Below are 21,957 nucleotides of genomic sequence, written 5' to 3' on the forward strand. Positions count from 1 at the left end.
ACTTCCCAAGAGATCACGGGACGCTGGCCTACCTGGCCAGCTCCCATTGCCTGCTCTGAGGAAGTCTGGGTTCAGTTTCCTCCGTAGCATGTATGCACAGCATACATAATTCTTCAGTCCAACATGAACTCAGACACAGAGTCTTCTTCTCATTTGGTTTCTTTTTCTTCGACTTCAGCCCACTATTGAGCACGTCCGGTTTCAAACGAGCCAGAATATTAAGCTTCCAGAGCTCAATTCAGGCCTGTGTTGGAAAGTGGATTCTACTGATATTTAACACTTGTAGGTGAAATCCTAAGAGCAAAAGCTTTCATAGCAGGTGCCTCGTCTTGCTGAACAGATTTCTGCTCCTCTCCAGCTAGCTTCGGCTTAAATAAAAGTGCAAGCAGGAGGAGAACTTTGGCCAAACGTGCAGCAGACACAGATGTCCTCTTTCATTGGTTCAAAAAGCTCGAGGCAATCTTGAAGTTTCCTAGAGTGTCAAGGAAATAAGCGATGATGCATCCTTAGGGGGGGTAGAACAAAAACCCATAAGATCAGCTGAAGCCTTGGCTCGTCCGTGGATCACTGTTTATGTAGCTCAACACAGTTAGCGCTCAGCTGACGAGTCAGCGACTCATGCAGCAGTGAGTTTCAGACCCGTCTCGTGTTCCAGCCAGGTGTCAACAAGACAATACAGGCCTGTTTGCTCTGCATGCAGCTTAGAGCGCAGACATATTGACCCACTTCACTGGATGAGGCCTGTGTTTTTGCAGACGTTATTTCATAGAAAAATGTACAGACGTTTGGCACGAGACCTTTTTTTTTTTGCGGAGTGCTCTACAACACCCTCTAGTGTTTCTAGAATAATGTCACGTCTTCAACGTCAATAAAAGCACAAAGGGTCATGGGGTTGAATCTTGTTTAACAGACTTCATAGCTATTATTATTATTCTCCCATTAGTGTGTAAATATGCTCCCTCAGTAGCAGGCAATCCTTCGATGCCCCTCTGACGGTACCTTTCTCCTCCGTCTCTCACCAGGGGTGGACATCGAGGCGGCCCGGAAAGAGGAGGAGCGGGTCATGCTGAGGGACGCCCGGCAGTGGCTCAACAGCGGCCAGATCCAAGACAGCCGGCACACCAAGTCCGGAGGAACGGCGCTCCACGTAGCTGCTGCCAAGGGATACGTCGAGGTTTTAAAGTAAGCGTGATGGCTCGTTGTTGTTACATAAAGCCTTTACTGTTTGTTGCATTGTATAAATACTATTTACAGGCCTAGCACTAGTGTTTTCTTTGCTAACGCCAAACGTATCTTGGTCTCTGCTTCTTGTCGATGCGTTCTTCCGGCATCCTCTCTGTGGGCTGCTCACACAGCCACGCTGCTCGAGGAAAGGCACCACAGCCACAAACTCTACTGCCATAGCTAGCTCAAAGATCTCTGATGTTTAGCGCCGCTACACTGTACAAGACTGGGATCTTAATGTTTCCCCCATCACGACAGATTTATGGGCTGAACTATTAGAGTTCTCAAATTTGCCAAAATCCTTCTGCTCTCGCTGAGCAATGACTAAGATTTTCAGATTGTGTCCATGTGTCTAGAGGGTGGACTCTGCATCTCATAAATCTGATCTTCTTAAGGCCTGGAAGCTGTCGGCGCCTTGAAAGAAGACAAGATTTGTAAATTCTAACAAGTCTTTGTTCCCTCTCTCTCTCTCTCTCTCACACTCCCCTCGCTGTCATTTCTCAGGCTTTTAATCCAAACAGGGTATGATGTAAATATTAAGGACTACGATGGCTGGACTCCTCTACATGCGTCGGCACACTGGGGCAAAGAGGAGGCCTGTAGGATACTGGTGGAGAATCTATGTGACATGGACCTCATCAATAAAATGGTGAGGAACTGTCATGAGTCCTGTCATTGAGTGCGGCGCAGTCTATATTTTAGATAACTTTTGTTTTATTTCGTTCCCTCAGGGCCAGACAGCTTTTGACGTAGCAGACGAAGATGTTGTCGGATACTTAGAAGAACTACAAAAGAAACAGAATCTAGTAAGTAAATGTGGCCGGTGACTTCTATCTGTACACGACAATGTTGTGTTGTTTTATTGGTGGATAAAGTTCTGTTAACATGTTTTTGGAATGAGATTCACACATTTTCACTCGGATTCTTTGTAAGATTGTTCGCCTTGCTGCGGTTTCTTTATTCCAGCTGATAGGCGACAAGAAAGACGTTAAGAAATCTCCGTTGATTGAAACGACAACCACCGGGGACAACAACCAATCACTGAAGCCGCTCAAGAGGTGAATAGTTTGATGGTGGAAAAATAATCAATGAAAATGGCCCACTAAATGAGTTTTATGATTATTAAGGCAACTACAGCACAAGCATAAGTGAAAGTTTCGATATTTTATATTGTATCTGGGACTTTGCTGGTCCAGAAATACTGCACCTCACTGATGCTGTGGTTCTGTACTGATGGTGTTTAAATGTGTGTGTGTTGCAGCAAAGAAACGCTGCTTCTGGAGCCAGAGAAGATCGCCCCACGCATCGAGACCTTAGAACCGGAGAAGGTGGATGAAGGAGAGGAGGGGAAGAAGGACGAATCGAGCTGCTCCAGTGAGGAAGAGGACGACGAGGATTCAGAGTCGGAGACTGAAGCAGGTACTGCGTGCATGTGTGTGTGTGTGTGTGTGTGTGTGTGTGTGTGTGTGTGATTTTTAGACTGCAGTAAATCAGGTCTGAAGATGTTGAAATGTTTCCCATAATTCTCACACAGCATGTTTTCATTAGAACAAGTCTCATTTTCTTTTCTTTCTGATCCCTCCAGACAAGAGCAAGCCGTCGGCCTCGGTGAGCAACAGCACGACGCCCGCCCCGACCGGCATCCCCGTGTCGCCTCCGACCAGCCCAACCAACCAGGTGACAACCCCCACTTCACCGGTAAATAAGGTGCGACCTGGTGGACGAGTGTTCAGCATCCCACCCTGCGCAGACAGCAGTCGCAGTACCGCCATTAAAACAAAAAACAGACGGATCTCACTCAAAGTAGCAGCTGATTGGTTTTAAAAATGAATTTAAATGCTGTGATGTAACCACGTCACTGTTCTCCCCTCAAACCACTTCAAATAGTTGCCTCAGCTTTGCTCTTCTGAGACATGCTGGTGCCTCATTCTGTACACAAATCAGTGAAATTCACCATCTATTTAGTTTTCCTCCCCCTTGAACACAAACCTAATTTCACAGTCGGCTGACGTTGCTGTAAATGAGTTTGCAGCTCAGACTCCAGGCCATCACAGAAATAGTTCCCCGCTCGTGATTTGCTCTCGGTGTTGCAGTTCAATGAGCGCACAACGGCTAACAAATGTCACGGAGGCCCCGAGAATTGACATTTACCACTAATTGTCGGTGGCGTTCAACAAACATGGCACCGGGCTGCACGAGTGGTGTCAACAGTTTACGATAAGACTGTTAGGAACCCAGGAGGCCGGAGTGGAGTGAGAGAGGTTTTGTTGTTAGGAATAGAACAAGGGCTTGCATGGCAGCGTTCTCCCACTCTTGAGTCTGCTGCCCTCTGCTGGCAGAATGAGGCCAAGCAGTGAACCAAAGTGAACCTGGTGACTTCTTCCAAGGGATTGTCTGCTTCATAAGTCCACACCTTTAAACAAATATTTAATGCAACATAATATTTATTGATGATAATAATAATACGCTTAACTTGCATAGCACCTCTCGTAGCATACAATGCAGCTCAAAGTGCTTCACAAGAGAAACAAATCAATAAAACATGTATTTAATAGGTGACACAAGGAGCAAAAGCAATAAAATCCAAAAAATAGACACAAAATAAGTTAATACATTTTTCTTAAAACTATCAACAGAAGTTGCTTGTCTTATTTGTCATGGGAGTTTGTTCTAAACCCAAACAGAAGGCTACTTTTAAGTATTTTGTGTGGCCAGAGTTAACATTTTGAACTAAAAGCTAAACCCCTGAATAGCAGCCTGACACTCGGTGACCGCAGCCTAAAGAGGAGGGTTCCTTTACAGCCTTCTATCTCTCTGAACCGGCACCGTTAAGTCACCGTCCTGCGATCAATGGCCGCCTCTCCGAGACTCTCTTTTTCACTCTTTTTCTGCTTCTATTCTCGCAACGACGTCCTTGTTCCAGTCCTGCTTTGAAGCCTCGTGCTCACACGTCACAATGTCTTCTGTCTTAACACGAGTGAGAATAAACATTAACAACCTCCAGGTTTTGACACTACCAAATGTCACTTATTCCAACTGGTTTGCCAGTAAGCATTGTGTGGTGTGACGACGCCTTCAAAACAAAAAGATCTGTCCTTGCCGTAAAGTTTGTTTCTTTTGCTGCTGCTTCTGTCTTATTCTGGCTTTTTCTCTGTGTCGACCTCCTCCCTTGCCCTCCCTTCTCTCTGCGTCTTTCCTCACGCCTGGGCTCTTGTCTCGGTCGGCTTTAGTTTGATTGCGTTACTCCCTTCATGCCTGTGGCGGAGCCAGGCTGTCCTGCATTGTGGCGTCGAGGCTTGCGCAAAACTGGCATTTCTCTAGCGCCCAAAAAACCTATGGTGAGGCATTGGTGTGCACCAGAGTTGTTCTCTCATCCCACATGCACCTGTGCACTGACTCTAACCGCCCCGGTGATGCTGACCTTCACTCCTCAACCCCACATGGTGTTGTTTTCACACACACACACAAAGGACTGTCCTGGTTGTGCTTTCACCGTGTGTATGTGTGCATCGATTCTTAAAGAAATTATAATTTGTTGCCAGAACTGAAAACTATCAAAATCAAAATCCCAAGGGTTTTAGTTGCGCTACATAATTATCATATTTTGAGAATTGCACTTACTCTGAAATAACTTTGAGTGGATGTGATCTCCTAACTGGCATGTCCTCTTAATGGTCTCGTCTTTGCAGCCCCTGGAGATTAATCTGGTTGACTTTAGTGTTACTCACCAACGTGACTAACGTAACACATCTTCACACGACCGTAACGGTTACTTTGCACACTAAAACCGCCGTCGCTTCCTCCCTCTCAGCCCACTCAGCCTGCTGGAAAGGTCTCGACTAAAGTGGAGGAGGAGAGGAAGGACGAGTCTCCGGCGTCGTGGCGGCTGGGTTTGAGGAAGACGGGCAGCTACGGGGCGCTGGCCGAGATCACCGCCGCCAAGGAGGCTCAGCGGGAGAAGGACACGACCGGGGTGATGCGCTCGGCCTCGAGCCCTCGCCTCTCCTCCTCTCTGGACAACAAAGACAAAGAGAAGGTCAACTATTGTATAGAATATGAAATGTCTTATAGCCATAATGAGCTTCTTTTCCTCCCATATGAAAAGGAATAAATCCTCCATCCGAGATACTTTTTAATGGTAAATATAGTTGATGCAACAAATCTTCCATAACGTAGGTCCTTCTTTTCGTCCCTCTGTCTGCAGGAAAAGGATAAAGGAACTCGTCTCGCCTACGTGGCCCCCACCATGCCCAGGAGACTCGCCAGTACTTCAGACATTGATGAGAAGGAGAACAGGTGAAACCCAGGAGCCAAGTGGCTCTGTGCAAACATGCATTGGCACAAGCGCCCCCTGCTGCCCACTGCTATGTGTTGCCGGCAATAGGCCTCTGCCTTTAGTTAGATTGTTACGTTGGGCAGCGATGGCTTAGGTAGAAAGAATTAAGTTTAATGTGGGAAATAATTTGCACACATCTCCAGTATCTGTTCAGGGAAGCCTGAGGTTCTATTGTAGCTTGTGCTTCCCCAGGGACTCCACCGCTCTGATACGCAGCGGCTCGTACACCCGGCGGCGCTGGGACGACGACGTGAAGAACAGCGAAGGAAGCGCCTCCACTAACCGAACCCCCAGCTACCAGCGCAGGTTAGCCTCTGCTGCGATACAAATGTCCGGCAAACCTCCATCTCCTCATCAGATCGCTGCTCCGTCTGATATGTTTTCATCCGCTGTGAGGTTGAACTAAAGCCACTGCGTAGACGGCATTGATAGTAGTTTATCAATCATCCGCTGTACATTTGGCTCGGTTTATGTCACCAGAGATATGTACGTACATGCTTCCATGCACAGCAGCGGCTGCCGAGAAAGGCTTTTCTGTCACTGCCACAGAGTCTGTTGCATGACTGCACCTGTCCTGTCAGGTCGCTGTGCCACTGAGTTTGCGATGCATTACTCATTGCATTTTAACGAGCCTGTGCACCTGTCTGACTCCCACATAAATCAAATTCATACAGTTGTTTGTGGCACAAAACCTAGACATGGACTTATGATGCATTCATGTCATATGGGGAAAAACATATTAATTCATTTTGTATCTCTTTAAATGACCAGTGACCTGTTAACTGAATAAGAACCTTAATTTATGGCTTCTCCTCTCTGTTGCTTTGATCCCCATATGACATGAATGCACCAACAGTTTGTCAAAGCTTAATAGTCTTAAAATATGTGTGTTTCTTGTACTATATCTGTGTGTTTGTTTGTGTGTGTGTGTGCGCCTCCACCGCTAACATGCCTCTCTTCGCCCACCCGCCTGCCAACACGCCAGCACGTCCCACACGCTAGCACTAGGGCGGAGCGGCAGCACGCGGGACGTGCCAGCCAAGTCTTCGTCCACCTCCAGCTTGGACCCTAACACCTGTAACACTAAACCCTGGCAGCCACCCACCTCCCACTACCAGTCTTACAGCATTTACCGCAGGTACACCAGCCTCGCCCGGGGCCTCTACACCCACCTGTCTGTCCTCTCTGACTGTGTGTCCCTGCTCCGCTGGAGGGCCCCACCATGTGTACTGTGTTGTAATTCAATGTCCAGATGATGATCGGGAAAGAGATGGTTGTTTTGACTTTAAGAACCGCTATGGCATCTTGAGTAAATGATTGCGATCAACATTTGTATCATCGCTCTGGCTTCCTGCTGACTCCGCACGTGTGTGTGTTTATGCCTCGACATTTTGTCCTCCAGCGGCTCTTTTGGCAGAAGACACGAGGACCTGAGTTCCTCGACCACCTCCGCCCCCACGACCACCACCACCTCCACCACCACCTCCTCATCCGTTACCTCGCCCACTGGCCATCGCGGCCTGCTCTCCAGCCTGGGCTCCTCCTCCACCCGCTCTGGCTCCACCAGTCTCACCAGCAGGTACACGAGCAGCACCGCAAGAGACACCGTTCACCTTTTAATACATGGCTTGTAGATATTGTTGGCTTCACTTAAAAGCAGTTGAAATGGAAGAATCTGTCAGGCTACACATGTTTCTTTCTAAAAATGCTTGTGTGTGTGTAAACAGGTACTGGTCAGAGGAGAGTGCAGAGAGAGAAAAGGAGAAGGAGAAGGAGTCTGCTGCAGTCATCCCCACGATAAACACCGGCTCCACTACGACCAGCACATCGACCACTACCACCAGCGCCGTATCTACCACCACCACCACCACGGGCATCGTCACCGGCTCTGAGAGACGCCGGTAACACAAACACACTAGTGTTGTCACGATACCATACTTCTGACTTTGATACGATACCTGCATAACTACCTGCATACTGATACTGAAACAATACCACGCCAAAACAATAAGAAAGGTCAGGGAATAACAACAATATGTTGTCAATGCAAGGAGGTGCAAGGACAGGAAAGGCAGCCTTACAACTTTTTATTATACAGTAACATAGGAGTTGATACTGAAGCGTTAAAATTTAAATTGGGTTGATGTCATCTGGATTGGTGTTAAATGGTTGTTTTTATTCCCTGATGCCGGCCTGTTGGTGGATGGAAATAATCATCTTTTCATATTCGCCTCGGATATGATGCATTTATTTATTTATGTACAGTTTGTAGTTTTGTTTAGTTAGTAGATTTTAATTGGTGTTCCCGGTTGGTTCGTCCCGGAGCATCGCGTTCTTCTTCTTCTTCTTCTTGTTTTTCCTCTTGGCATGAATACTTTAAAACCGTATCATTATTTACTTACTGTATTTATTTACTATTTTTGTTTAGTATATTCATGACATTTTCAAAATCGGGCAGCGTGGAGCAAAACATTTACTCAAAGCAGCTTCAAGAAATACTGGCATTAACCTCAGAAAGTTCCCATCAGTCAAACGGTAATCCGGATGCATTTCCTGTGTTTGAGAACAGGGTGTGTGTGTGTGTGTGTGTGTGTGTGTGTGTGTGATGGTGAACTCTGTACACACAGTGGGGAGGGGAGGAGAGAGTCTGTCTGGTTCTGCATGTGTTTGCGTGTCTTCCTGTTGCAGTGCTGAAATGAGCCACCTGTCATGGTGGGAGTGGGTCGGGTCTGTTTCAGAGCCCGGACCGGTCCAGAGACTTTTCCTTTTAAGGAAGGTGTGCAGAAGCTGCACTTTTTCCCCTCAAGGCCAAGGCCCCACGACGCTGCTGCACTGATACTTCTGTGTGGCCAACGGAGGCACACGGAGATAAAGTGCTAGAATGAAGCACCGTGCTGCCTGTTGAGCCCGATACTGTAGCCAAAGACGCGTGTATCCTCTTTCACCACAGTGACCTCAAGCTTTGAAATGGTTGTGTTTTTGCTCTTATTTCCAAAATGATTAACCTCGTGTATATGTATGTGTGTGTGCGTGTGTGTGTGCGTGTGTGTGTGCGTGTGTGTGTGTGTGTTAGGTCATACCTGACGCCAGTGCGAGATGAGGAGTCAGAGTCCCAGAGGAAAGCTCGCTCCAGACAGGCTCGACAGTCAAGGAGGTCCACCCAGGTTAGTTAACCGATATAACTAAGTAAAATGACAGATTTCCACATCTAATCAAGAACTATTTGATTATTTGAGACATAACATTGTAAAGCACAAATCAGACGACTTATTCTAGTTATAAAATTCATAAAAATCATCCAACACATTTCGAGAATTCCGATTCTAAAGATGGTGCGTTGCTCTCTTCCTGCAGGGTGTGACTCTGACTGACCTGCAAGAGGCGGAGAAAACAATCGACAGGAGTCGTACCCCAAAGACCCGAGAGGAGGAGAAGGAGGAGAAGGAGAAGCAGGACAAGGAGAAGCAGCAGGAGGAGAAGAAAGAGTTGGAGGTCAAGGAAGACGATTACCGATCGAAGTACCGCAGCTTCGAAGAGGTAAGTTTCTGCTACAGCCCAACCAATCACCGTATCGACACCTTTAATCTACACCTTAAATATCTGAACTCCCCCCGTTCCCCTCCCTCTCTCCTTACCAGCGATACCGGCCTTCGTCTTCCTCCTCTACCTCGGCCATTTCCACAGTCAGCACAGCCTCCACCCCGTACACTAGCACCGCTTTGTCCTCCAGTTCCAGCTCCCTCAACAGGCCGAACAGTCTGACGGGCATCACCTCCTCCTATAGCCGTTCCTCCAGAGACACAGAAAAAGGTCGGTGCCTTTCTCCATCCACATCCACCTCTACAGCAGCTCCTTCCTGACTGGATCTATTCACCCGCTTTAGATTCACTACGTAGAGGGTGTTGTAAAACTTCTATCTGATCCAGTCTCTGTGTGTGTGTGTGTGTGCTCTTAAATAGGTGAGCTAACGCGGCTAAAATGCCAGCATTGGCTATCTTAAAGCTGGGGAGGGAAGTTTATTTTTGGCATCATTGGGTAAAAATCCATAAAAACCTTTCAGCATATTGTAATTCAAGTGGTCTGAGAGAAAACTAGACATCTGCACCTCGTCTTGGCTCCGTGGCGGGAGATTTTGACCGATTAGAGACAGAACGCTCCTATTGGCTGTTCTGCAAATGCAGATGTGCGTGTGCCTCCCTTCACATTGTGAAAGCAGGATTTAACAGTGGAGTATCCTGCAGGGAAAAGCTGCTATCCCAGCATTGGTAACAACACTGCAAAGCAACCCAAAAAATGAAGACTGACGTCACAAGAAGAGAATCTAGCAATAAACACAATAAAACACGTGTCGTTATAAGTGAAGCGTCTCAGAGACGGAGAGAAAACCGCTCGGTCCACATTCTCATGGGCAAAGTGCCACATGCTGATTAAGGGCCTCCAGACTGGGAGGGATTGGGTTGCGTTTAATATTAAGTCACTCCTCTCTTAACAAATAAACCCATGGAGCATCTCTGGGAAAACAGGAGGCAGAAGGAAACACTGACCTCTTTGTTCTCCCACGAACACAATGGCCTTTTATTTCCCCTCTGAACTCGAGCCAAGTCAAGTTGTCCTGATCGCGTCTTTTGAAGGTCAAGTCATTGCCTTGTTTGATTTTTTTTCTTTCGTTTTTCACTTTGAATTCTTTTTAGGATTACTGTATGAGCACCTGCACACTGTTGGTGCATTTTCAGGTGCATTTTCACTGCTTTTATACGCAAACTCCTGGTCTTCTACACTGTAATGTTTGCATCACGGCAGCAACATCCCCTGTGCGTGTGTTTGTTAAACCTGCTGTCGCTCTTCTCGATTGGACAGAAATAGACAAACGGGAGGAGGAGAAGGAGGAGAAGGAGGGAGAGGACAAGTCTCAGCCTCGCTCCATCCGGGATCGCAGGCGGCCCCGCGAGAAGAGGCGCTCCACCGGCGTCTCCTTCTGGACCCAAGATGTAAGAGACATTGCCCATCATAAGTATTTAAAAGCACTCTTGATGAGGTGCAGCAGTTCACAACGCTTTCTGTTCCTCTCTGATCAGTTGAAGGGTAACCCTTGTTATCTGCGTTTTTTAATTCCAGGGTGATGAAAATGACCCTGACCAGCTGTCCGACTCAGAGGAGGGCAGCACTAAGGGAGAGCCACAGGTAACTCGACACACACACACACACACACACACACACACACACTCCCGGTAGAAAGTAGATCAAACTGACTTTTAAGCCCTCCAGCCAAAACCAAAGTCCTATTGCTTTTCTTCTGCGGCTCCGACCTCCGTTTGATTCTTGCCCTCCTTCATTTATTCTCCATCCTGGTGCTTCTTCATGTCTCCTCTCATGAAGTCAAGGCCAAGCAGCTCCAGTCGTCTTTGATATCCACTTCTCCTTCCCGTTCAGCTATGGTTTCCTCCCCTCCCACTAATCTTCCCTTCTCACCGTCTGCAGCCCTTTGATTTGTTTTTATTGTTCCCTCGTCGTTTCCATCTTCTGGTGATTGTCTGCTTGCTGCGGTGACCTTGCAAACCAAAAGTGGCCTCAGCTGTAGATCAGTGGGTTTTAAAAACATGCAGACAGACAAAGGCAAGGAAGTCTGGGTCACTGGGGTCAGACCACACACACACACGAAGGAGAGTTTTTCCAATTTGAAATGAGATTTAGGAGCAACGAAACCCTTTTCAACCCTCAGTTTGTGCTCATCTGAAGTCAATAAATAAGATTTTGAACCAGTGATGGGCTAAATGAACATGTGAGACATGGACTAGTCCCTGAAATAAACAATAAAAACTATCCGTGAGCTTTTGGAGGCTCCATGGAAGAGCAGAAAGCGCAGTGTTGTGAAAATACTGCTGGCTGGAAGAACATCCTGTCTGAATGGGAGTGTCTTTAGCAGCAACAACACAGAGAGCAGACAGTAGTGGATTACAGTCAGCGGGGATACCCACCGCTTCACTCTCCGTAGGACAGAAGAAAGGGTGGAGCAGCAACAACACAGCGCTAAACGGACAACGAGCAATTATCTCCGCATGGAGATCGGAAAGCGTTCCTGCCCGGCACTCTCAATTAACAGCACCGAAATGTAAAAATACAATGTTCGAGGCACTTTGCTGCATTGGCAGCTGTTTGGGAATAAGTCTATATGTATTAGTATGTAGTGTGTGTGTGATGTTAATCAACGTTAACGTCCGCTTTCCTTTTTTTCCTTTCTTACAGAGTGACAGATTGTCCAGGTACGTTTTCCCCCCCTTCGTGTTATTCTGCTCTTTCTTATTACCTCTCGTATGTGATCTGTGTTTAAAACGACCGCCTGTTGTTCCTGCTGCAGGAACGAGAGCACTTCATCGATAGATCGCAACGACATTCTCTTCAGCCGCGGCTACGGGGAGAGTCGGAGGACGTACTCGAGCCGACTGGACAGAGACGACGCCACTGACTACAAGAAGGTGTGTGTGAAACAAACGTGAACTGATGCGTCTGCTCATTTCGGATCCTGGGTTTAATCCCGGTACCGGTACTACGTAACCCCCAAAAACAGTACAGGCCAAACAGTAGAAGTGGGTCTCAAAGCTGTTTGGGCAGAGCTGAGAGAAGTTTGAGTTTCCTTCCCACACAATGTGGAATGTACGTAAGACTCGACCCTTTTTAGGTTGTAACCTATGCGTTGTGTGTTTTTTTTGTTGCCTTGGTGGTTTGCTCGTCTCACACACGTCGACCGTTGGATTTGTTTGTCTCCTCCCTTCAGCTCTACGAGCAGATCTTAGCTGAGAACGAGAAGTTGAAGGCCCAGTTACGTGACACGGACGTGGAGCTGGCAGACTTGAAGCTACAACTAGAGAAGGCCACACAGGTACACCGAGCTCTCGCTGCGTCAGCTGATCCGTATCGATGAGACGATTAGGATTCCTGACAACGTGTTTCTTTTTCATTGCAGAGGCAGGAACGCTATGCCGACCGATCACAGCTTGAGATGGAGAAAAGGGTAACGACAGTTTAATAAGCTCTGTAACAAATGTCCTTTTCTTTGGTAACACTATGAACTGAACTGACCATATGTATAACTTCTGTCTCTCAAAGTAAACCTAGAACTCAGAAGTGTTTGTTTTTGATAAATCCACCTCGCTTCAAACATGCTGGTAACACTACCAATGGGTTTATGTCTGAAGGTAACAAGCAGGCCCCAATATCATCTGGGTAGCGGTATGATCTTAACCTGACTCTCTGTATCGGTCTGCTCTCTGCTGCTGGCTGTCACATGTAGTCGGGGGGGTCAAAGGGACTTCCTCCCTCCTCGCCACCCAGAACACCGCCAAACTTCTCTCTCACTGTGTTTTAAACCCTCAGCGGCAGCGTGTGGTCACCTCTTCTCCAGACTGCTTACTTTGTTCTTTTCATGCGTGTGTGTGTGTGTGAAAGTGTGTTTATCTCAATTTATGCAGGAAGTAGAACAATTGAATGAACCTGTGCATGTGTGTGTGTTTCATGTTTTTTTTTGTCTCAATCACTCATTCAGTAATAATGTTGTCGTCTTCAGCTGCACAGCTGTGTAGCCGTGGAACCGTAACCAATCCATCCTTTACTCTTAAGCCCCATTTAAAGCTGCTACAAGGAACTTTAATTCTGTTGATTTTAGCGGCCCTTGTGGACAAAAGCGGTAGTGTTTCCGAGCACCAGACTCCCCTTTTAGGAAACCTCATTTAACTGCAGCGGGGTCTGACAGTCTGCCCCGCTCAGGCCCGGTTCTGGTTCTCCCGTGCCTCGCAGGTCTGGGCCTTTGTGCTGGAGTCGGCGCTGAAGAAGTTTCTGGAGAACTTGTTGATTTTTTGCGGGTTATCGGACGGTGACGGGCATTAAAAATCCTGACATAGAAACCCAGTCTTCTCCTGTAGGTCGTATAGAGGCATCGGTATTAAACTGAGACCGTTACAAGCAGTTAAACGTTCCTTGTAGTGACTTTAAGACCATCCTCCATTTTGTCTTCACGATTCTTATGAGACAAGAATGTCATTTTTTTGGTCATCGCTCGACCATTAACATCTACAGCTCTCTGTCTTTGGACACCTCAACATATAGATTCACTGAATACTTAAGTCTGTTACTGACTGTTGCTTGCAGACGCCTCACAAGACATGCGTGTGTTCAAGTGTGTGTGCTACCGCTACACCCTCACCATCTTCCCCCCACCGTATTCAATGCAGTGTGTAGAGGCTGCACCACCGTGTGCTTTCTGCTGATCGTCTCTGTGAGATAGTCCCGAGTTTTAACCCGCTCTGCTCTCCGCCCCGCAGGAAAGAAGAGCTCTAGAAAGGAAGATTTCTGAGATGGAGGAGGAACTTAAGGTACCACACACACACACAGTCACACGTTGTATTCTCTCATGTGCAGTTGGGTTTAGGACATTTCCATTAGTGGAGTCAGGATCACAGCTAGTGTGTAGGTGGTACTTGTGAGTTCCAGCATAGTGCTAACAGCTGTCACTTAACGTCTCAGCGTCCCTTTATATAGAAATCTGAATCACTCATTTCTAAATGTATTCTGAAAGGAGGGGTGAGTTTATCCCAAATGTCACAATGCTTGAGATGTAATATTGCTATAAAGCACAAGAACAGGACCCTGGAGCTATTCTGTGTGTAGACTACATGTGGTGTGTTTATTTAGAAAATACGTTATTCGGTTTAGTTTTGAACCCAAACTACCGTATTGGGCCGACTACAGCGTTTTGTATTCTGCCCGTACGGCCCCTCACCTCGGTCCCCGTGCTCCACTGCTTGTCTACCTGCTAAATGTGCATCTCTTAGTCTGTTCGGGGCACATCTCAGGTCAGCTGTTATAATCCGTGTTGACATGACATTTAAGCTAATTAGAGGTTCCTTTTTGTTGTTGTTTTTCGTAGGAGGACAGATTAGATTCTAGTAAGCGAGCGTTGTTCCCATCGCTGTGATAACGAAGTGTGTTTATTTTTCGGCAGCTGGCTGATCTTATCAGTGTCACTTTCCCCATTTCTATCTACAAGCATCAGGCTGAACCGGAAAAGCTCTTAATCATTCCGTCGGTTTCCAAAAATCTGTCCCCATTTTTCTAACAATCTCCCTCTTCTGTCTTCCCCCTTCTCCTCCTCCTCGGCCCCTCTTCTCTGTTAATTTCTATTGTCTTGTCTTTCATTAAACCTTTTTCTCTCCTAATTTGTTGAAATATGTTCCTCTTCTGCCATTATTTCTCTCCCTCTCTGCCTCCTCCTCCTCCCCCTCTCTCTCTCACTTTGTTTTCTTTGTGTTGTGGTTGTTGTTCTCCCCCCCCTCCCCCTCCACCCCCCCTGCAGAACCTCCCCCAGGTAAAGCAGGTTCAGGCCCTGCGGCAGGTTAAGGAGCGGCTGCAGGCTGAGAACCGGGCCCTGTCCCGAGTGTTGGCAAAGCTCTCGCAGTCCGCCTGCAGCCAGCTGCCCACCGTCGACCTCTAAGCTACGTCCGTCTGTCCACCACCTCCTCCTCCTCCTCCTCCTCCTCCTCTTTCTTCCTCACCTTCCCCCCTTCCCAAACCCCATTCTTCTCATGCTCCATTCGTGCTCTGCCCGCACCCATAGACAGGCAGGTGCCCGGCCGCTCAACCACCTCTGGTTTTGTAAACTTTCTGCCTCCCCAGAGCTTTTGGTTTTCAGATTGGGGAGGGTGTTTTATTTATTTTTTTTAGTTCTTACAACAGGACACTCTCCTTCTACACATCTGTCAGGTGATTTCCACACATTTCAGTATCTTAAAAACATCCTAAACCAACATGGTAGATAAAACAAGCCTCGGGTAAGTATGTCGGACGTCTGAACTGACTCCATTGACTCAAAGGTTGCTGTAAAGGAAAGTGTCCTCTGTAGTTTCTAGCTGTGACGCTTCCATCAGAGGGAGCTCACTGGTTCAGTTTGGCTTGTTCTGGCTTCTTTGCATGAACCGGCTTCCCTGTAAATCTTCAGAGACTGAAACTTTATTTATTTTCTTTCTTTACTCCCCCAAATTTTTAATTTGACAGATGACATCAACAAATTCTAAAAGTGCGCTGCATGGACCGACAGCAGTGTCCGATCAGCATCCAGTATAAAGTAACTCGCTATACGTCAGAACATGAATATTTAAGCTAGCAGTTGATCGTCATCTGTATTAAATAAATTAGTTTGTTTTTAAGGGGACTGAATTCTCTTGTTGTCGAGTGTTGATCATGATTTTCTACTTAAAGTTGTCGTCATCACAGCATCTGTACAGTTTTCTTTAAAGACGAGCAAAACACCAAGTTCACGTAGTAAAGTCTGTGATCAAGTAGAATCAAAGGCACACCGCTGCACGAACAGGTGGATGTTTCAGGAGTGTGTCTCAGACTTAACTCGTCTGCAGTCAGATAACGTCTTGTTCTATCGATAAACATCCAAAAAGAGGATATTGTGGAGCGTTACCTCGGATACTATGGAACCCGGCAGGTGTCACTTTGAGAAAAGATGCCTTCTTCATCACACTATTCATAAATAATGTGCACAAACTAATCCTCAAACAGTCTCGTCCGTCTTGTTAAAGCACTAATTAATAATCTCATCTTGACATCTTGACATGTGCTTAATGGATGTTCCCAGATGTTGTTTAACGAGCTACAGAAATCTGGCTCATATCCAAGGTCCTCAGATTCAATAGATCTGCATTGAATCCACCTGTTTCATTCGGATTAGCTCCTGCTTGGTGGAGCCCAGAGGCCCCCACCTGTCACTCAAAGGGGCCCTTAATTCATCAGAACTTTATGCCTTAATATGATGTAAACGGGTGAGTTATATTAATAAACTCACTCATATACAGTTGTCATGAAGGAAGATATCGGCTGTAGACCAAATGGTTTTTTTTTCCTACCAAAGTGTAAACATGTGTAGTTGGGAGTTTTGGAGCCATTTACAGGAACATTGGCTTCATTTTTCAGCACTTTGTTTCCACTACAAAGCTGCATCCAGTCTGTGCACATAACCAGTAGCCTCCAAAGCTGAAACAACATCCAATGTAGCGTCACAACTGTACAATAGCGTGTTGAGGTTCTGTAATAAAAACCATAACATAATGATATTTATGATCCTGCCACCCGCTGGGCTCTGTGAGATCCTATACGATGATCCAAAAGTGACGATTTGTGTCTCTGCTGTGTTTTAATGGCTGCCGGTGAGCAGCTGTTCAGATGCTGCATGGCTTCCTCCAGACCTTTGGCCTGTGGTGTGTCTCTCTTTTTTTTTTTTTTTTTTAAGAGGAGAACAAAACATGAGAGATGCTGTGTGACTCTAAGATTGCAAGGCTGTAATTAACAGTTTGTAAAAAACAAAGTGGCCTGACTGGTGTAACGACTCATGTATCGGTGGAGACTTGTCTAAGCCTTCTCTCTCTCTCTCTCTGTGTGTGTCTCCTCCTCCCTTCCCTTGTTTCCTTTTTATTCCCTTTCAGATGCTCCCAGACTTGAAAGCAGACAACCAGAGACTAAAGGACGAGAACGGAGCACTCATTCGAGTCATTAGCAAGCTTTCCAAGTAGAAACAGACCCCCTACCCCACCCCCACCCACCACCACCCTGACCCGCCCCGTCCTCTGCACCCCCTAGTCCCCCATGGCAGTGACTAATGGAATTGCACATTTAGATATTAATTGCAACAGACATCAGAGACGAGACGTTTTTTTTTTTTGTTCCTTTTTATCTCCTCTCGGCTCTTTATCTCCCTTTTGCTCCTCCACCTCCTCCACCACCACCACCACCACCACCACCACCACTGCAGCATCCATCCTTCCCTCCATCCATCCTTCTCGACTATTCCCCACTTGATTGTGTGGCTGCTGTCCCGATAGAACCACTTTGAGTTTACAGAGCAACAGGAGAAAGGGTTGTGTGATCGGCATGTAAAAGCATTGTGGGCGGGGAAGCCTGAAAACTATTTAACCAATAAGCCTTAGTTGTACATAAAGAGAAAAAACACTTGCAGCGACCTCTTCTCTCTCTCTCTCTCTCTCTCTCTCTCTCTCTCTCTCTCTCTCTCTCTCTCTCTCTCTCTCTCTCTCTCTCTCTCTCTCTCTCTCTCTCAGCTATCACTGAAGAACAGATATTATCCAACACCTGATTTTATTTGTGCCACAATCTCTCTCTCTTTTTATTTTTTTTGTTTCTCCTCCCTGTGTTGGTGTTGTGTGCTGTGCAGTCCCCCCCCCTCTCTTCAACCCCTCAGAGTGCCACTTCTACCCCATATTCAATCCTCGTGGCTTCTCCATTTACTCCCCCCCCCCCCCACACACACACACACACACACACACACACACACACACACACACACACACACTCCTACTTCTTGTTACCTCTGTGTCTTCCTCCAAGAGGGAAATTTGTTTTTTTGAAATCTCGCTTTAGCGAAACGAGGCGGACCTGGTGGAATTTAAGCTTTCACTGTATGTGCAATATGCATTTTTCTTTCTTTTTTTTTATGCTTTAATGAATCCATCACATGTAGGATTTTCACTCTTCCACTGCTTTCATCGCTCACCTTCCTCCTTTTTTTTTTTTTTTTTTTTTTTTTAAGTTTGTAGTGTAGTCCGTTTATATTCTGTATTTCTCACTTTGTTTTAGCAGGTACTGAGTGATGCTGTATATACCTGTATGTATTTGTTTGAGACCAGCACATGGCATGCGTTTATGGTTCCCGTCTGTTACTATTAAAAGTATACAAATTCCAGAGGATGAAAAGGTGTGTTTTTAATTATTTTTTCTTTTATAGTCTAAAGACGTTGGACACAGTTCAGTTAGAGCCTCTCTCTCCTACCCGGGACGGCTGGCAGGTGTTCAGTGCTTCTTCTTCTTCTTCTTCTTCTTCTTCTTCTTCTTTCCAGTTTAAAATAAGTGTTCACGTAATTGTGAGATAAAGAAAATAATCGCTTCACTACATTTCACTTTCGTTGTATTCAGTAACTTGGAAGAGTGCTGTTCATTTTGTTTCTTTCTTTTTCTTTCTTTTTTTTTAAAGCTGTAGTATTATAGGCAAGGTGTTGTCACTAAAAAAAAAAAAGAATATCTTAGGTATCGCTAACCCAGTCCTTTTTACAAATGTCTACATGCACTGTCGATGCCATGTGAGGAGTCTTTACGTCCGGTTGAAGCAAATCGCCACCGTCAAATATTCCATGCATCTGAAACCATTTTATGCATTTCAGTGGCCTTTTTTAAGGATATTTTAGCAAAAGAAGTATAAAGAAAAGTCACTGTAGATGGACTGATGATCTACGCTGGTTTAGACTTTTTTGTTTTGTTTTGTTTTTTTTCTTTATTTTTATTTTTTTTTCCCGTCATCTTGTAAAATAGGTGTGTGGCTTAATACATGCAAGCTGTGCTGTGACTACCAACCACTGAAGAGTTCATTAAAAATAAACTTGTACATTGTAAAGTTCCCCCGTCTGATTATTTAAATATGTTTTAATAATAATTATGTTAAAGGTATATCTACACTTATATAATGCATTATACTCGCTGTTATAATGTGATTAAAAGTTACTCCAGCTATGTAAATTATATCATCTTTGCAAAACAATAGCAACTATCATAACCAGAAATAATGACGTATTATACTTGACCTTATAATATAATGCTTTACAATGTATTATGATTGTTAAAGCATTATGAAAATGAATGCTTGTAACTATAATTGTACATTATAAGTGTTTATAATGCGTTATAAACATGTGTTACCAAACAATCCTCATCAACTGTCCTATTTTGTTACATTAATTACATTTAAATTGAACAGGCCATGTCTGCTGTTTACTACCAACCCTGTCTTAGTTTCGACTACATGATAAATTTCCCAACATGGCTGATGAGCTTTGATGATAGTTTGCTCAAAGGACTCGAGTCAATACTGATCCGGGGCAGCAGAGAGCCTTTCCACTGTTGCTGCGCCATCACGCCAGTAGATGGAGCACAGCTCTGCAGACTCAAATCAGGTGCACTTCACATTGTTAGAATGTAGCGGAGGGATTTCTCTTAGTCTCACTCATTAATCCGCAGCGCTCCATTGTGCTCCCAGATGACAAAAGGTTCAGATGATAAAGTGACAGAGTGTGAGAGCGTTTGCGGCAACTTGCACCTCAGAATGAGACAGATTCTCTCTTTATGTGATTTATACGACAGTGATGATGAAACCAACTTTACTCTTAAGCTCTAGTTTTTACTCGGTATTCGCTCACTGGGTGTGACTTGCTCTTTGTATCCGTGATGAAGGGCTCCGGTGTTGCAGATGAAGCTTTCGCGGGATCAGCAGTGGGATCTGCTGTAATTGCTCAGAGTCATGCTAAAGCGTCGGGCCTCTCTGTTTTTCCGTTGCCTCAGCACGTTGCTGGGAGGTCTGCTTTGTGTCGTTACTGAGGCACGGACGTGCTTCCTCAACCATCACGAGCAGAAAATAAAAACATGGTTTGAATTTCTGCTGCTTGTTTGGTGACGTTTTGTTGGCTCAAAGGCATACTGAATATTAAAGATCTCTTCAAACATTTTAGGATCCATAATTGGGTTTGTGTAAGAAATAAAATGTAACATTTGGGGAAAGTAGCAGAGAATAATAAATGTAATTCACATCCCTTTTTTCTTGGAATTAAATGTGTGAAATCGCAGGGTGGATAAATATAATTTTAGGTCATATGGAGAAGGCGTTAAGTGCATTAAGAATTACTTTATTTGGATAAAATTTCCTAGGAATTCATGAGGATTGTTTGTTAAAGATGTAAGTGATTGTTAATTTAATAAAGTGAGCTGTTTTGTGTATTTGTGGCTAAAATGTGTTTGACTGTGTGTGTGTGTGTGTGTGTGTGGACCCCAGGAAGAATAGCTCATGGGATCTTTATGCGAATAAAGAATAGGTTTTTTTTGTCATGATAGCCTGCATATTTTATTCCACATGTCCTCCTCGTCAGCCGGAATGTAAAGAACGTGTGTCGTGAATTTGAATAAAACATGTAGAAAACACTGCTATGGTGTCATAGAAATGTGGACATTAATGCGGCTCAGCAGGAGCTGCAGAGACATGTAAAAGAAAAGAAGAAGAAGAAAACTCCTGATTGCTGGCTGGTGTCTTTGATTGTTGACAGCAGCTCCACCGTGAGATGACGGGCTGTGCTTTTCCAGGTTGGAAATAATCCACAAAGAAGGAATTAGATCAGAGACACTCACACTCGTCCTCCTCTACCGTAAAGTGCAGCAGCCAGCCAAACAAACCTCCCTAGTTGCAATTTTTGAAACCCCCTGGGACTTAGACACACTGGATGAGCAAAACCTCTCCGCGCTGAGGGACAAACAGCAGCAGGGTTTCTCTCTCCGCTGACAATGACAAATCGAGGCGTCCTGATGAAGCGACAGCTCGAGTCCTTCACTGAAACAAACACTCAGAAAAGAGTGAGGATGCATCTAGAAGAGACGACATGGAGACGTCTCTTTCTGTGTCAGCAGCTGCGTTGTTAATATCCTGCACCGTAATGTATTTATTATTTATTATGTTTTCTTGTCACACGGGACACAAACAGCGGTCTCCTGGATGAAAGTCCTGTGTTTGTTCACCTGCCCATGCGGGAACCATCTCACTCTTTATACCTCAGTTGCTCTCACGTCTAATAATGACGCGTTGGGTTTACATTGGAGTCAGATGAAAGCCCAGCGTGTTGCAGGCAAACACTGAAGGGTGCTTCTGTGTGTCGGTATCGGACGCAGACGGAATTCGGAAGTTCTTGAGCTGAGTGTACTTATTTCTTTGCAGATGGCGCTGGGACGGTACCCAGCCCAACCTTACAGCTGCAGAAGGGTTTTATCTATTAAGTACACATAGATAATGACTTTCACTCTCTGTGTTTCACAGGAAGTGTGTCACCTAAAGCTCTCTGTTGTCCCTCGACTAAACTTCCTTCCTGCCTTCAGCTCACTTCAAACGTCCTGACTCACAGTCGTGTTCACAGAGGAGGGTTACGCCACAGCAGGCTGGTGACAGGAAGCTCAGCAGCTCAAATCCAGGATCATCAGGGAGTGTCTGTATTCAACCTCTTGCATCACAGAAAGGCCCTTTGGTTTCACTAGACAGCTCCTAGTGATGAGAGCCATTGTGTGTACACCTGGTGGGTTTTTAAGGCTACACCGTGCATGTTCAAGCGCTTTTATAAAAATAAAAAAATGTAAATTACATCATATTGTCTTTCATTTTATTCTTACTCTTTTTCTGCATGTTTTTAAGTTTTTGTGCTTGTTTAATTTCAATTATTTTAAGGATAAAAATGTATATTTTTTAATTATTATTATTATTATCAAAGCTAAGTGTTTTACTGACCATGTTAATGCATTCCCACCTG

At 45.4% G+C, this 21,957-nt stretch overlaps 1 protein-coding gene across 5 annotated transcripts in view; it reads left to right on the forward strand.

The window, feature by feature from the left end:
* Positions 1-19,010, forward strand: part of ppp1r12a (protein phosphatase 1, regulatory subunit 12A) — a 37,565-nt gene extending 18,555 nt beyond the window's left edge. The window contains exons 4-26 of one of the 5 annotated variants that reach the window (XM_079183828.1): positions 1,023-1,182; positions 1,729-1,873; positions 1,956-2,030; positions 2,191-2,282; positions 2,486-2,643; positions 2,810-2,931; positions 5,036-5,260; positions 5,429-5,520; positions 5,753-5,866; positions 6,546-6,698; positions 6,963-7,139; positions 7,288-7,461; positions 8,634-8,724; positions 8,915-9,097; positions 9,199-9,370; positions 10,418-10,548; positions 10,676-10,741; positions 11,804-11,820; positions 11,916-12,033; positions 12,333-12,437; positions 12,522-12,569; positions 13,876-13,926; positions 17,041-19,010. In XM_079183828.1, coding sequence (XP_079039954.1) covers positions 1,023-1,182; positions 1,729-1,873; positions 1,956-2,030; positions 2,191-2,282; positions 2,486-2,643; positions 2,810-2,931; positions 5,036-5,260; positions 5,429-5,520; positions 5,753-5,866; positions 6,546-6,698; positions 6,963-7,139; positions 7,288-7,461; positions 8,634-8,724; positions 8,915-9,097; positions 9,199-9,370; positions 10,418-10,548; positions 10,676-10,741; positions 11,804-11,820; positions 11,916-12,033; positions 12,333-12,437; positions 12,522-12,569; positions 13,876-13,926; positions 17,041-17,127 — 2,756 coding nt within the window. In that variant the 3' untranslated portion in view covers positions 17,128-19,010. Of the gene's footprint in view, positions 1-1,022; positions 1,183-1,728; positions 1,874-1,955; positions 2,031-2,190; positions 2,283-2,485; positions 2,644-2,809; positions 2,932-5,035; positions 5,261-5,428; positions 5,521-5,752; positions 5,867-6,545; positions 6,699-6,962; positions 7,140-7,287; positions 7,462-8,633; positions 8,725-8,914; positions 9,098-9,198; positions 9,371-10,417; positions 10,549-10,675; positions 10,742-11,803; positions 11,821-11,915; positions 12,034-12,332; positions 12,438-12,521; positions 12,570-13,875; positions 13,927-14,906; positions 15,292-17,040 lie in introns of those variants that run through there. The other 4 variants (XM_079183825.1, XM_079183826.1, XM_079183827.1 and 1 more) reach the window with 4 other exon arrangements.
* Positions 19,011-21,957: the final 2,947 nt, after the last annotated feature.

This window comes from Pholis gunnellus, assembly GCF_910591455.1.
Source record: "Pholis gunnellus genome assembly, chromosome: 22".
Taxonomy (NCBI): Eukaryota; Metazoa; Chordata; class Actinopteri; order Perciformes; family Pholidae; genus Pholis; species Pholis gunnellus.